General features: G+C 38.6%; 2 protein-coding genes across 2 annotated transcripts; both read left to right on the plus strand.

Moving 5' to 3' along the window:
* On the plus strand, positions 1-4,265 carry LOC124109243 (olfactory receptor 4S2-like). The gene is made up of 2 exons (XM_046467767.1): positions 1-544; positions 3,850-4,265. Exons 1-2 carry the CDS (start codon positions 1-3, stop codon positions 4,263-4,265), a joined length of 960 nt encoding a protein of 319 aa, XP_046323723.1.
* Positions 4,266-5,907: 1,642 nt separating this feature from the next.
* LOC124109234 (sodium channel protein type 2 subunit alpha-like) lies at positions 5,908-6,570 on the plus strand. Its single transcript, XM_046467762.2, has one exon. It carries the CDS (start codon positions 6,018-6,020, stop codon positions 6,294-6,296), a length of 279 nt encoding a protein of 92 aa, XP_046323718.1. The 5' UTR covers positions 5,908-6,017; the 3' UTR covers positions 6,297-6,570.
* Positions 6,571-14,911: the final 8,341 nt, after the last annotated feature.

Consider the following 14,911-nt stretch of genomic DNA (forward strand, 5'->3'; position numbering starts at 1 on the left):
ATGGCCTCATGGACTCAACCCATGGAAAAAATAAACAATGTAACTGAATTCATCTTCTGGGGCCTTTCCCAGAATCTAGAAGTTGAGGAAGTCTGCTCAGTGCTCTTCTCTTTCTTCTACACAGCTGTTCTTCTGGGAAATCCCCTCATTATGCTGACAGTTTGCACGGGCAACCTCCTGAAGTCTCCTATGTATTTCTTTCTCAAATTTTTGTCTTTTGTAGACATATGTTATTCTTCGGTCACCGCACCCAAGACAATTGTTGACATGTTAGCAAAGAACAAAACTATCTCTTATGCAGGATGCATGCTACAAATCTTCGGAGGGCATTTTTTTGGTTGTACTGAGATCTTCATCCTTACTGTAATGGCCTATGATCGTTATGTGGCCATCTGCAAACCCCTGCACTATATGACCATCATGGACAGGGAGACTTGCAGTAAAATGTTGTTGGGGTCGTGGGTAGGTGCGTTCATACACTCCATTATCCAAGTGGCTCTGGTAGTCCAATTACCCTTTTGTGGACCCAATGAGATTGATCACTGTCGCGACCCCTTGCCCGCAAGGAAGACGCAACTCAGGAATCTTCTTTCAGCAGTTTATTCAGGCCCTTGATATTTCTTCTTCTCTCCCTCGGATGCCCCTCCCAGCCTTAATAAAGCATCCCAAGCCCCAATGCAAAGCTGCCGCGTGGAGCTTTCTCACAGGGTGGTGAAAAATCATATGCCAACTTTCCCAGATAAGAAGTTGTTTGTCACAGACCACAGTGGAGCCAGCGTCATCTTGTAATGGCGACCATAGTCTGCAGAAACAGCAGAAGCGGCTCACCACAGTTCCCCCTTTTCTGTTTTCTTAAAACAATACAGGCGAGAGTAGAGGTCCTATCCCACTGTGCAGAAGTGGCTGCATAGTATGACTTAGTCCTAAGGAGGGCCCTTCCCCAGATCTGAGGCCATATCAGCCGACGCCTTTTTTCGTGGGGCGGGGCGTGAACGCGTCTAACCCGCATGCAATAGGACATGCTCTCCTTGAGGTCCACGTCAAGGATCACTCAAGTGCAGTGCCTTGCCTCGCATCCTGTATCGTGACGATGGTGGACGAAGGGGGATAGCTGAGGCTGAACTGTGGCTGTTTATAATGACAAACAAGTTGACAGCACCCTGAAAGAAAGGCATGAACTTCAAGGCGATAGAAAAGCACTAGTGTGGAAACCCATCTGCGTGCAATGGCAGTAATACCGGCAGAGTGCAAGGGCTTTCCAACACTAAGAGAATAACAAGGAAAGTCATGTCGATCCCAGTGCAATGTTATAATAACTTGGGGTGTAACGACCATGACAAAGGTTTACTGCTTAAGATGCGCAAGCCAGACTTGAGGCGAGTTGCCATTTTCTAAAGCTGCAAGAGCTTGTATGATCATAGCCTTTTCTTGTGCATGGCGAGTTTTAAGGCAACAGAGAAGCCACAAACAAAGCACAACACTGAAGCAACACATTGCACCAAAAATGCCTACTCCCACCCACTCTTTGAAGAAGGAAAAAGCAGAAGATATCCAATCGGTGAATTGACCCAAAGTCACTGGTTCAACATGGGTACTATTCAAAACAGCAATCTGAGTTAGTTGAGACTGGATCAAGTTTTCTGCTTCCATGGACCAGGTTCCGGATAGATACTCTCCAATGATGCGGGAGGCATTTCTGGAATCATAAAATCTGACAGAGGTTATACATAAATGTGCACGTTGATCAATACAACCCAAATGTACTAGGTCAGACAATTCCTCAACTTGAGCTTGAAGCAGATCTATCCTTTGATTAGCAGCTAGAATCCCAGATAAAGTGTGTTGATTAATTTTACTTTGAGATTCAAGTATGGTGGATGTTTGTTGAATAACCTGATTAATAGTGGCAGCAGTTTGTACCTGGCTGGCCATGGCTACTCCAGCTGTAACTGCTGCAGCAGCAGACACCGCCACAGCTGTCACTATAGCTGCCGTAATTCCAAAATCTCTACGGGCTCTAATCAGTTCAACAATAGGAAAAGACTCTGGATCTGCAGTAACCGGGATCGGGACAAAGGTTGGAAATTTCATAACCATTGCTGTAGTCCAGGAGCCATTCCAACACTCAGACAAATAACAGGTAATATTAGAGCAATTAAGCATCCCCTGTAATGTAACATTAGCCAAAAGAAACAGGAACGGAGATTGGAGACAGACTGCTGCGGAGGGTAATGTAGCATTAAACAATTGTGAATTGTGTGAAGTAATTTTAAGTCTCCTATCTCGCTCCGAGTCTTGGGTACTGCCAGAAACATTAAACAGCCAACTTTGGACTCCTAATATTTCCCTGGGGAAACACAAGCGCGGACTAGACTAGCCCAATCTGAGGGAGTCATGCAAAATCTAGTAAGTCCCTCCACCTGAGTGAGAGTGAAAGCGGCATCTATGCCATAAGTGCGGACAGATTCTGCCAAGCTTTCAATTATCTTAAAGTCTAAAGGCTCATGATATCTTCCCCTGTTATTGTCCTGAAATACAGGGTATGCAAGTCCCATATCTGTATTAACTGTCCTCCAAACTTGTGCATGAAAAGATCTCCCGGAACCTTGGCTCCCCCTCACATACGGAGGTGGGGCAATCGGCACCATATCTTCTTCTAGATATTCTACCTCCTCCTCCTCAGAGTTTTGTTGACCAATGTTAACTCCCTTCCCCTTCTTACAGTAGGCCTGCGTGCCCTGTGTCTCCTTTTTCTTCTTTTTCATTTTTATCTTATGTAGTTGTTGTAACAATATATCAAGGTCCTCAGAACTCTCTGAGTCGCTTGTGTTCTCAGGCGTTTTTAATTCGGTCAAGTCTGGGTAGAGCCTTCTCCTATTTTTATCTTCAGGCTCTTTTGCCTTCTCACTACTGTTACTTTTAATACTCTCTGCCACTCCACTACATGGTCCTTCAGATTTTTCCTCATGCAGTTGCTCAAGAATAGCTTGACCCTCACTCACAGCTTCCTGGCATTTACCATCTGTAAGGCAACCACAGACCATTTTCCAAAGGGGTATCACCCCACCCTCTAATATGCCCTGCTCAGAAGCAAAGTCAAGATCTTTGCCTAATTTATCCCAACTAGGCACAGTAAGGCTGCCCGAAAATGCAAACCACGGTACAGCGATATCTATCTTCTGTAAAAATCTCTGTAAAGTACTATGTTTCACTTCCAGTCCCTTGGAACGTAACAGGCCATCTAGGGCCAGGAGAAGCGGACTTGAAGATGCGGCACCCATGACACAACAACAAAGGAAGCACAAAAAAAAGAAAGCGAAAGTAGAAGCGAAAGTACACAGTGCAGCTGCAATAAAATGTAAGGCTCTCTCTTTCATTACAGAGGAGCTGTCCCGCTTTGGTCGTGGATCCCACTTACTAGGGACTAACCCCGCTTTGATCGCGGATCCCACTTACCTGGGACTAACCCCGCTTTGATGGCGGATCCCACTTACCTGGGACTAACCGGTGCACCACCCCTGACTGCTGAAAGTTCTGGTTCCCGGGTCTCGGCACCACTTGTCGCGACCCCTTGCCCGCAAGGAAGACGCAACTCAGGAATCTTCTTTCAGCAGTTTATTCAGGCCCTTGATATTTCTTCTTCTCTCCCTCGGATGCCCCTCCCAGCCTTAATAAAGCATCCCAAGCCCCAATGCAAAGCTGCCGCGTGGAGCTTTCTCACAGGGTGGTGAAAAATCATATGCCAACTTTCCCAGATAAGAAGTTGTTTGTCACAGACCACAGTGGAGCCAGCGTCATCTTGTAATGGCGACCATAGTCTGCAGAAACAGCAGAAGCGGCTCACCACAGATCACTACTTCTGTGATGTCCACCCTGTGCTGAAACTTGCCTGCACAGACACCTATATTATTGGTATTGTTATGACAGCCAATAGTGGTACCATTAGTCTAGGGAGCTTTGTGATCTTGCTCTTCTCTTACAGTGTCATTCTGGTGACTCTGAGGAAGCAGTCAGCAGAAGGAAGATGCAAAGCTCTGTCCACCTGTGGCTCCCACATTACAGTGGTCATCATCTTTTTCGGTCCCTGTACTTTTATATACATGAGGCCTGACACTACCTTCTCAGAGGATAAGATGGTGGCTGTATTTTACACCATTATCACTCCCATGTTGAATCCTCTGATTTACACACTGAGAAATACAGAAGTAAAAAATGCTATGAAGAAACTGTGGGACAAGAAGGTGTTTGGGACCAGTGGGAAATAGTTGGAAGTAATAATTTGAACTGAATGATTTTATGACTTATCTTATATTTTCTCCACTGTGTTTAACCCCTCTGTACAATAAAGACAACCAGGACAAACTCACAGGATTTGAGGAAAGAACAAATGAAAGAATAACATATTTTACAAAGAAAAATTATGATCATTATTATCTTAATTATTTTAAAATCTGGTAATTTCCAGAAATCTATGCTAGGTATTCCTGTAACTAACAAACTTAAAATTATCATATTCTAAGGGGGACAAACGAAGGTCAGTAGAGGGGGCAGAGAGAGAAGAGGGGAGGGGAGGGGAGGGGAGGGGAGGGGGGATAGTAGAGTATAGGAAAGGCAGCAGAATACAACAGACACTAGTATGGCAATATGTAAATCAATGGATGTGTAACTGATGTGATTCTGCAATCTGTATATGGGGTAAAAATGGGAGCTCATAACCCACTTGAATCAAATTGTGAAATATGATATATCAAGAACTATGTAATGTTTTGAACAGCCAACAATAAAAAATTTAAAAAAAAATTAAAAAAAAATAAAAAAAAAAGAAACGAGAAAAAAAAAAGATGTCTTTCTATTGAATTAGCAAAGGATTTTATTGGATTTCAGATACTCTGGGACTGAGGTTAATGTTAAATCTGACTATATGTAATATGTCCTTAATATAACGGCTGGTTTTTTAAAAAAAAAAAAATTTCTAGTTGTAGATGGACACAATATCTTTATTTTTATTTATTTATTTTTATGTGGTGCTGAGGATCAAAGCCAGGGACTCACACATGAGAGGCAAGGGCTCTACCACTGAGCTACAACCCCAGGCCTAATTGCTGTTTTATACGGGTTTTTATTGTTAATCTTGTACTATTTACTTTATTTTCACTTTTTCCCCCCACACAAACTTTACTTTCCACTTGTATTTGAAATTCCTTCTTTTTTCATTTCTTCCAAAGTGGTCTGGGACAGTCACTTCAAGTGCACAGATAATCCTCATTGGGCAGCACAAGAACTCATCCTGACAATCTTCATTATGGGGAAAAACAATAATAATAATAATAATAATAATAATAATAATAATAATAGCCAAAGCATTCATCATCCAGGAATCTGAATGATGATTGCTTTCTTTTTACCTTTAACTTGAATTATTTATATTAATTGAACGACTTCCTGCCTTTGCAAATAAAAAACATGAACAGAAGCACTATCAATTTTTAAATTTTTTTTCTAGTTGTAGATGGACACAATATCTTTATTTTTATTTATTTATTTTTATATGATTTTAGGATACTTGCTTTAAAAATATTTTTAAAATGAATCACTGTAATTTGCAAAGTTTTAATGTTTAGAGCTTCTTTGCTGGAAGCTTCAGGCTCCCTCGCTGAACATTGCTGAAAGCTTCATCCGTGTGTACACTGGAGGTTTTCCCCCTTCATAGTTCCCAGCCCTCTAGTGGTAGTTATACTAATGTCACTTTGTAGTCCCTGAACAGGAAATGCCTGTTTTTACTTCAGTTACCAGAATCCTTTCACAGGAAGTTAGGTGTGGTCTTTGAAGGAGAATTTGAAAAAAAAAAATCTTTTTTTTTCTTTTTTTTTTTTTTTTCTTTTTTTAAGCATGATGGAATTTTAGCTGCAGTCTTCTTGGTTCCAGTTTATCAGTCCCAAACTCTGAGTGTAAAAGAGTCTTCAGGGCACTTTCTCATGCAAGGAGCTAAACAGTGATTAAAGGAGCAGGATGAAAAGATGGCACAGTCAGTGCTGGTACCGCCAGGACCTGACAGCTTCCGCTTCTTTACCAGGGAATCCCTTGCTGCCATTGAACAACGAATTGCAGAAGAGAAAGCTAAGAGACCCAAACAGGAGCGCAAGGATGAGGATGATGAAAATGGCCCAAAGCCAAATAGTGACTTGGAAGCAGGAAAATCCCTTCCATTTATTTATGGAGACATTCCTCCAGAGATGGTGTTAGTGCCTCTGGAGGACTTGGACCCCTACTATATCAATAAGAAAGTGAGTTCCTAGTCCAGTTGCCTTTATTGCCCTATTGCCTGTTTCTGGGCTGGTCCCATGGATTATGGCAAAGATTGTTTGACCTCCTCCTGTCTGTCTAAAGTATTTGTAAGTTGCTGGGTGGGCCTGATCCAGTAGTGGACCAAGGATCCCAGAAATCTTTGGGAAACATTCATGTGAACCTGCATTCTGGGGACAGGCAGAGAACTGAAGAGGCATTGGGGGAATTGAGGAAGAGCAAATGCCAATTCACCTTCATGAATGCTAATTATATGTAAAATTGAGTGCAAATCAACCCTGGTTCTCTGGCAATGTGATATCAGGTTGATGTGAAAAGTAGCAAGTAGGAGTATATTTGAAATACATTTTTTTTTATATTTCCAAGAACAGTATCAAAATTCCCTTTTATGATCTTCAGCTCTACACAAGGCACTTTGGTCTTCCGTAAATTTAATTATGATTTCACACCATAGACATTCTCCTTTCTATGCTTCTCCACAGAAGAAATAATCACAGATGATATATAAGTGCCAGAAAGTTTTAGCCAAGAACATGGCCTGGAAAAACCTTGAAGTCCTCATAAGAAAATTATCTAAACCAAAGTAATTGAACCCTTTTTTCTGTTTCCTGTGAATTTTACATGCAGTTTTAAAATACTGATGTTAAAACTTAATAAAGATGCCAAGAATTCCTATGGCACTGACAACAAATTTTCTGCACAATCTTTAAATTATCATGCCACTTATTAAATTAGGAGAGTTTATAGTGCTCAGGAAAAAAAAAAAAAAAAAAAAAAAACTCTATCATCTTGCCACATGTTGGCAATTAGTGTACTAGTACATTATGTTATTGGACAATGTTTTCACATATGGTTTCACCTTTCCTTTAAAATATCCTTAATATATATTCTAAATTTAAAAAAAAAAATAAAATAAAATAAAATTATCATATTCAGTATCATTATTTCCTTCTCCATTTTATGTTTTGTGATATTTTAAAATGAGAACATTCTAAGAAGTATTACTTAAAGCCATTTCTGTGGTTTTGAACTATGACTGGTGCATTTTAATCTCTCATATGGGTATATTGTGTGGATTTTAGAATACCTAAAAAGCAACACATCAAAGCTAATGTTCTCCTATATAAATTCTTCAAAAGACAGGGAAAACTAAACCAATAAGCCTGGACTGAGAACGGAAGTGTTTGCAGAATGTCAAACAGATAACTCCGAAGCTGAAAAGACAAAAGATTAGTTTTCATCATTTGGTCTTGGGAAAAATATTTCCATACTGTGGCGCTCATTGTACCCAAACAGTAAGAAGATTGAACTGATTAAGCTGTGAGAGTCCCCTTTTCAATTGCAATATCTCAGTGGTATTCTCATTCTGGACAATTATTATTTTTTTCTTGTTTGAACTGATATTTTCTCTGGTGACCCAGTTCTCCTTCCTTCTCCATGAGCCACATCCTGAAATTTATTAATTTTTTTTTAGTAAATATGCATAGCACCAATTGCCTCTGCTATTGTTTCATTGTCTTTTCCTGACATCGATTATCCATGCTACTGCCTGTTCTTGGGTTTGTGTCTGTGGCTGATTGAGAAGTATAAGCATTATTCATGGAAAGGACCACAGTGCTTAATAAATGACTGGTGATCTTGATGTATCCACAGAATTAAAAGCAAAAAAGATTAAAAAATATCAACAAGATGTTTGAATTTGAAATTAAAACCATATTTAGGCCTTTTGCTTGAATAATACAAATTTGTGTTTATTTTCCTACTTTAAATATTCATTTGCTGGGTCTCTAAATTTTGAAAGGAGTTGATCAATGCTTTACAAACTCATCATTATAATTACCTTTTATTTTCATGCACAAATGGACATTTTAAAAGAATCTTTTCAGTTAGGCCAGGTTAAGGGTCTATAAGAATCTACATTTTAAACAAGTTTCTCTGTGAATTTCTGTGCAGGCAGTGACATATCAGGAAACAAATTGGGGAACTGGAACTTGATGATTCTTCATGTTGTTAGAATGTAAGAGTTCTATAAGTTGAAAGAATACAAACAGGTCTTTTGAATGTTTCCCCCTGTGTTATGCAGTACAGTGAACAGAGAGCTAAAATTGAGCTGAGCTTGCAAAACAGCATAATAAATAAATATCACACATTTGATAACTTCTCTCTATAATACTCTGTTTTATGACTGTACCCTAAATAATTATTTGTCTGATGTCCCTGGGAAGGTAGTAGATGGCACTGTTTTGATTCACAGAGACCAGTAAGTAAAACATCTCCAGGATTATTCAAGTTTTCACCAGCCACTTTATAAGTTATACCTGTTCCTGAAATGTTCTGAGTCAGTCCCTGTGGGAGGAAGCAAGTAGACTTGTGATTCCTGGGAAGGAGATAAAAAAATAATCCTGAAAACTCAAACTCACCCCAGTTCTGGTATGTGTACCTGGGATTGAACTCAGGGGCACTCAACCACTGAGCCACATCCCTAGTCCTATCTAGTATTTTACATAGAGACGTTGCTTAGCACCTGCTTTTTCTGAGGCTGGCTTTGAACTCATGATCCTCTTGCCTCAGCCTTCTGAGCCATGGGGATTACAGGTGTGCACCACTGTGACTGACTTGTCCCAGTTTTTAATCCAGGATCAGAACATCCGCATATGGAGGGGATGTGAATTTGAATAGTTTGAAAGATATAATAACAATTTCACTGATATTTGCATGTTTTATGTAAATATTAACAAATTGCACCCCAGTAATATCCATTTATTCATTTACATTTTTTTTCCAATTTAAAAGCATTACACAGGTTGGAAAATTTCCCATGCTGTGCATTTACAAACAGCGTATTTTTTTTAACACTTATAAAGACTTTAAAAATGAGTATAGAATTCCTCAGTATTTATCCTGAAGAATTAATCATCTTGCTACCATGCTACATACATGCACATGTTGATAGCAGCACAATTCACAATAGTCAAAATATGAAACCAGCCTAGATGTCCATCAATGGATAAATGGACAAAGAAAATGTGATTGATATATATATATATATATATATATATATATATATATATATATACACACACACACACACACAACATACACACACACACAAACACACACACTCAGTATTATTCTGCCATAAGGAAAAATGAAATTATGACATTTTCAGGAAAATGGATAGAACTAGAGACCATCATGTTTGGTGAAATAAGTCAAACTTAGAAAGGAGGCAAAGGGTCTTATGTTTTCTCTCCTATGTCGAAGCCAAAGTGCACAAAGGAAAAAAAAAAGTGTGTATCAAGGAATCTACTAAAAATCAAAGGGGGATGAATGGAGGAAAGGGACTTGTAAGGTCAGGCAGCAGCAACCAAAAGGAGGTAGATTTAAAAAGGCTGCTGAAGGAGGCTTTATTGAGATTTTGCTACCAGGTGAGATCCTCAGACCAACAGGGTGGTTCTGAGGAGAAGCTGGTGGGGGTGGACTGGACTGGAATTTTTATTGGACTTAGGGCAGGAAGGGAGGGATTGGGACAGGAAAAGGGGATTTTTATACTCCCTTGTCCTACTTGGGTTGGTGGGGGGAGGGGGCTGGCTAAGATCCAGGATTGGCCAGGAGACTCTGCTGATTGACAGGTGGTTCTGTCAGCACCTGATTGGTGGTTCTTTTGAGCGGGTTGGTTCTTTTGAGCATTGTTGCTTGTCCACTTCCACCAACCTAACAGGTCCAAGGGGTGAGAGCTAGAGCCAAGGCAAATGATGGGGAGAAATATTGGCCAAATTACATTGTTATATTGTGTACAAGTATGAATATGTAACAATGAATCCCATCATTAAGTACAACTGCAATGCAACAATAAAAATGTGGTAAAATGAGTGTATAAGTATAATCATTGTGATAAATTTAAAAGTTTGATAGAAATAGATGTTCATTTTCAAATTTCAAAATTCTAATTACTGAAATACACCACCTAAAGGATACTAAGAATTAAATAAAGTAACGCATAATAGTAATATGCAATTACATTGCATTTTATATTTTAGAAACACGTGTGGTTAATTGAAAGGTCTGAAATATACAACACACTCATTTTGTAAATTGCTTTCATTTTTCTTTATTACAATGAAAATCAATGAATGTAAATAGTTAGTACTTCTTCCGACATAGCTGATTTTTCCATGAAGATATTTGTTTCCTAAAGCAGGACATAACTGCAGTTCATATACTTTGCTCTGATAACAGTGTTATAGTGCCCATATGTGCGGACTCATGAAGAACAGAATAAGTTGAAGAATGTCAGAGCTAGGAGGGACCAGGAGGTCATCTGATCTACTCTTGTATAAAATCTCAGAGAAGCAAAGCAACAGAAAGAGAGTGGCCAGGGGTCTTCTCTCCTCAAGGTTTGTTACTGTGGGTGACAGCACATCCCATCTTTGTTGCGTTAATGACATTGATTCTGGGTTGGGAACTAGATCAGGCAAAGGGTAACAACACCAGAGGCTTCAATAACCTTCATCTTGTCTTGGCCCCACAATCTCTCAGGGCCTTCTTCATGTGTGTATTTCTCAGTGTGTAAATGAGGGGGCTGAGCAAGGGGGAAATAATGGTGTGAACAGAGCAAACACTGTGTCATTGCTGGTAGAATCAACCCTGACATAGTGAAGAACAGAATAAAGAAAACCACAGTGATGTCTGAGCCATAGTTGAAGAGGATTTGAGGTGGCACTTGGGGAGCAGGTCCTCAAGATGAACAGGGTGATGGTGTAAAAAATTACAAAGACAACAAATATCAAAAGATATATCATTCCTGTGGTGGTAAGGATTGTCATGTGCAGGAGCCTCATGTCAGTTCAGGCTAGCTTCAGCAAGGGGAACATGTCACAGAAGTAGTAGTCTTTCTGATAGGGGCCAGTCTCCATGAGCATCTGTGAGGAACTTGGACAGAACTGTGGGATATAACAGTTGGTATGACACAGGGGTTAAATGGTTGAGAAAGTTTTATTTACCAAAATGATGGTATTTGGGTGCAAGGGAATACCCAGACATTTGAGGGCTGTCAGATATTATAAGCAACTTATTACAAATAAAAAGAGACCTAACACAAAATCCTTCAGATGAGGTAAAAACTGGTGAAGACCATATTAGGAATTGATATTTGGCATAAAACTTCCTCAGAGCATTTTGTGTGTGTGTGCAAGTTATTACTATTTTTATTTCTCCAATTTTTAAATATATAAATGGGAGAAATCTTTAATTTTTTTTTAATTATAGGAGCTCCTGCAACACCAACAAGAAAAAGTCAGAAGATAAGAAATTTCAGAAATAAAATCAACCACAAGAGATTTGGAGGATTCAAACTTCCCATACTGATAATATTCAGTGTATTAAAAAAAAATCTTCATTTCTTCACTTCTTTGAACATGTATATAAAGACCTTGTTCAAATGATCTCTAAATCTCTTCTGGATCTTAAATTCTGGAACATATTTTTTCTTTCTATACCCCAGACATAATTGACATCATAATATTTTATAATGGCAATTATAAGGGATCATGGTTTTGTAGTTGTGTCCTTCTTTAGGAAATCGTTATCTTGACTGAGAATCAGAAATGATACTGCTGGTTATTTGTGATGAGTCCTGCTCTCTCACTTGTTGAAGTTTGAACATTAGAGAAGCCCACCAAGGCAAGCATATAAAGCAGGGTTTATTTAAAAAGGAGTAACACAGGCTTCTCCTGGGAGGGAGAAGGGGGCCATAGCTGGTATCCTGGTATCCCAAGAAGCAAGGATTCTTTCCTTTTTATATATCTTAGGCTTCCTTTTTTCTCCTATTTTCTTCCTCTTATTTTTCTCCTTCCTGTGTACAGGACTATGTCTAGGAAATGCTCCTTGGGATGACTGGTGGGAAAAGGTGAGCTAAAGGGGGAAGGGCAGGATGGCACAGCACAGGACACATTAATTAACAAACTTACAGCTCCCTGTAGGTAGGGGCAATTACTGGGACAGGTTACCTTAGAACAGGTTGAGCAAGGGCAGGCTCTTCATAAAAGAGGAGGAAGGGCTCAGAAGGAATTAACATTTGAATTCCTCAGGGAACAATCTCCAACTTCCTGGGACTCACTGAAAATTGGCTTGACTCATCTGACCTGACTTGATTTACCTATCTATACTGACTGCCTATTTAATTCTGGCTTCAGAATCAAACCTCATAGAAATAGACAGGTCCTAAGCACTCACATTTTGAGATTTGTACTGCAGTAAATATAACTAAACAATATGAAAAAAAAAATGTGCTTACTATATATTTTAATTCTTTAATAACAATGCTTTAAAGTTAAACAATGTAATGTCCTTACACCATTTATATTGAACTTATCAAAGTTATTATTTGGTGGCCAGGACATCTCAAATAGATGACCTTAGTCTTAGTCTTTCCTATAACACAATGTGGTTATCACATTTAGTCACTATGTTATACAAATGGTCTCCTAAACTATTTCCTCAAGTTCACTGAAATTATGTGTCCCTTGACCTTATCTCTGAAGGATGTAAAAAAAAATCACCTCATTTTTAAGTACAAGAGACACAGAACTGATATTTTCTGTTGCTCTATCACCTGTATCATTGGCCCCACTAAGAAACTGAATTGAATCTACTCAAAGTATTATTGTCTGTGTGCAGCAGAAACAAAAGTGTTAGGGTAGCAAGGAGTGCATAGCCACAATGTCATGGAGATTTCAGTAATAGTATTTCTTCATAAAAAACACTTAGACATGGCCAGGTGTGGTGGCACTTGCCTGTAATCCCAGCATCTCAGGAGGCTGAGGCACGAGAATTCCAAGTTCCAAGAAAGCCTCAGCATCTTAGCAAGAGCTAAGGGCTGAGGATGTACATCAGTGGTTAAGTTGCCCAAGTATTTGACACTACTCTCCTTAGATCTGCAGACTCAGTGACACTGTGTAAATGTCCACCTTAACACACATAGTTTCCACAAAAAGCATTTAATTCTCTTTCATGGGCCTCTGGGTAAGCTGGAGTTCAGCAGACCTAGGATGGAAATGGCTGGGTTTAATTTAAGACTTCATAGTGGGCCCAGTAATACTTCATGTACCTTTTTTCCCTCATGCATACAATAGCAGAGTTATCTTCATCTGCTGTTCAAATCAAATTCACAGCTGATCACCAAATATGAACTAAATACGTCAAAGCACTGAAATATTTAAAGAAATCTCATTCAGAAACCACAAAGTACTCTAATTCTGGAGATACCAAAAAATATGATAAATATATTAGTTTTGTGGATATTGTTTTTATGAAAAATAGATGAAATGTGAAGGAACATGAAATCTGTTTATACAATCCATTGAGCACTGCTTAGAAATATATTTACACTTATTTATGCTATTCCAGGGAAAGAAGTATAATCATTAGCAATTAGAAATGGGGAGACATATTTTAATGTTTTTCACTACAAAGAAAACTATTTTTCTGGAAAATGAGAACTTTTGACTTTTATTTTTTTTTCATTTAAAGTTTACAACAAGTCATAATTTCCCATTTCTTTATAGCAATAGTATAACAACATCAGTCTGGCAGTCAATGCTATGATTGTATATTAATGGAATAATAATTAATGGAAGTATGAGCTTATTGATATTACTTCTTCAAACTGGGGACAGTCCAAATTTTCTAATTCTAAGAATATCAAAATCCTCAAATCCAAGTGCAAGTATTCAGATGTTCCATCAACTGTATGAAAACTACTAGAAACAATTACTCAAAACACAAATATTTGTAAGACAACTAATCCTAGCTTAATTGGGTCAGAAAAAAATTGCAAAGTGATTTTAATCACCAGCCTAGTTTGGTAACTTGGTCTAGGGGACATAGAGATCCATTGCCTACAAAGTCTAATCTTGGACCATAACAGTAGATTTGTGTGGTTCTAGAACTTGGTTTATAAATTTATTATAACTTCTAATCCAGATATCTTTGGACTTTTATCTTTGTTTTTAATTTCATGAGTACACCAACATCAGGTATCAGTCTTGTTTCTTAATGTTGTCTTTTTTTAGTTGTTAATATATCTTTATTTTAATGTATTTATATGAGGTGCTGAGAATTGAACCCAGTTCCCTACTCAGGCTAGGTCAACACTCTACAGCTGAGCTACAACCCTCAGGTATCCATGGGTGATAGTTCCACCCTTCTCTCAACCACTAATACAAATGTATGGAGAGGCAGTATGCACACTGGTGGATATTATAGTGAAGCAGAGAGACAATTGAAGATACACTAATCCACATATACACACAAAAAAATCTCAGGTCATGGTTCATGTGAAAGAGAAATCTATCATCAGGGCACAAGAATTTAGCATAATAAAAAAAACATATTTGTCCAGTATAAGTCTTTCTAGAAACACAGATGGAAATAGGGCAAGAAAGACCAGTCAAAATAAATAAATAAATAGATGGATGGATAGATAGACAAGTGGATTTAGCAACACTACTTGATTCAAACTTTGTAGGAACTAAGGTTTTCAAAACAAGCATTTCAGCAAATTATATTTGCCCTGTTAATTGTGTCATGGTTGTCCACATTGTCATGC

The sequence above is a fragment of the Marmota monax genome, unplaced genomic scaffold, assembly GCF_021218885.2.
Source record: "Marmota monax isolate L192 unplaced genomic scaffold, Marmota_monax_Labrador192_F-V1.1 WCK01_AAM20220418_F8-fsc00588, whole genome shotgun sequence".
NCBI classification, from domain to species: Eukaryota; Metazoa; Chordata; class Mammalia; order Rodentia; family Sciuridae; genus Marmota; species Marmota monax.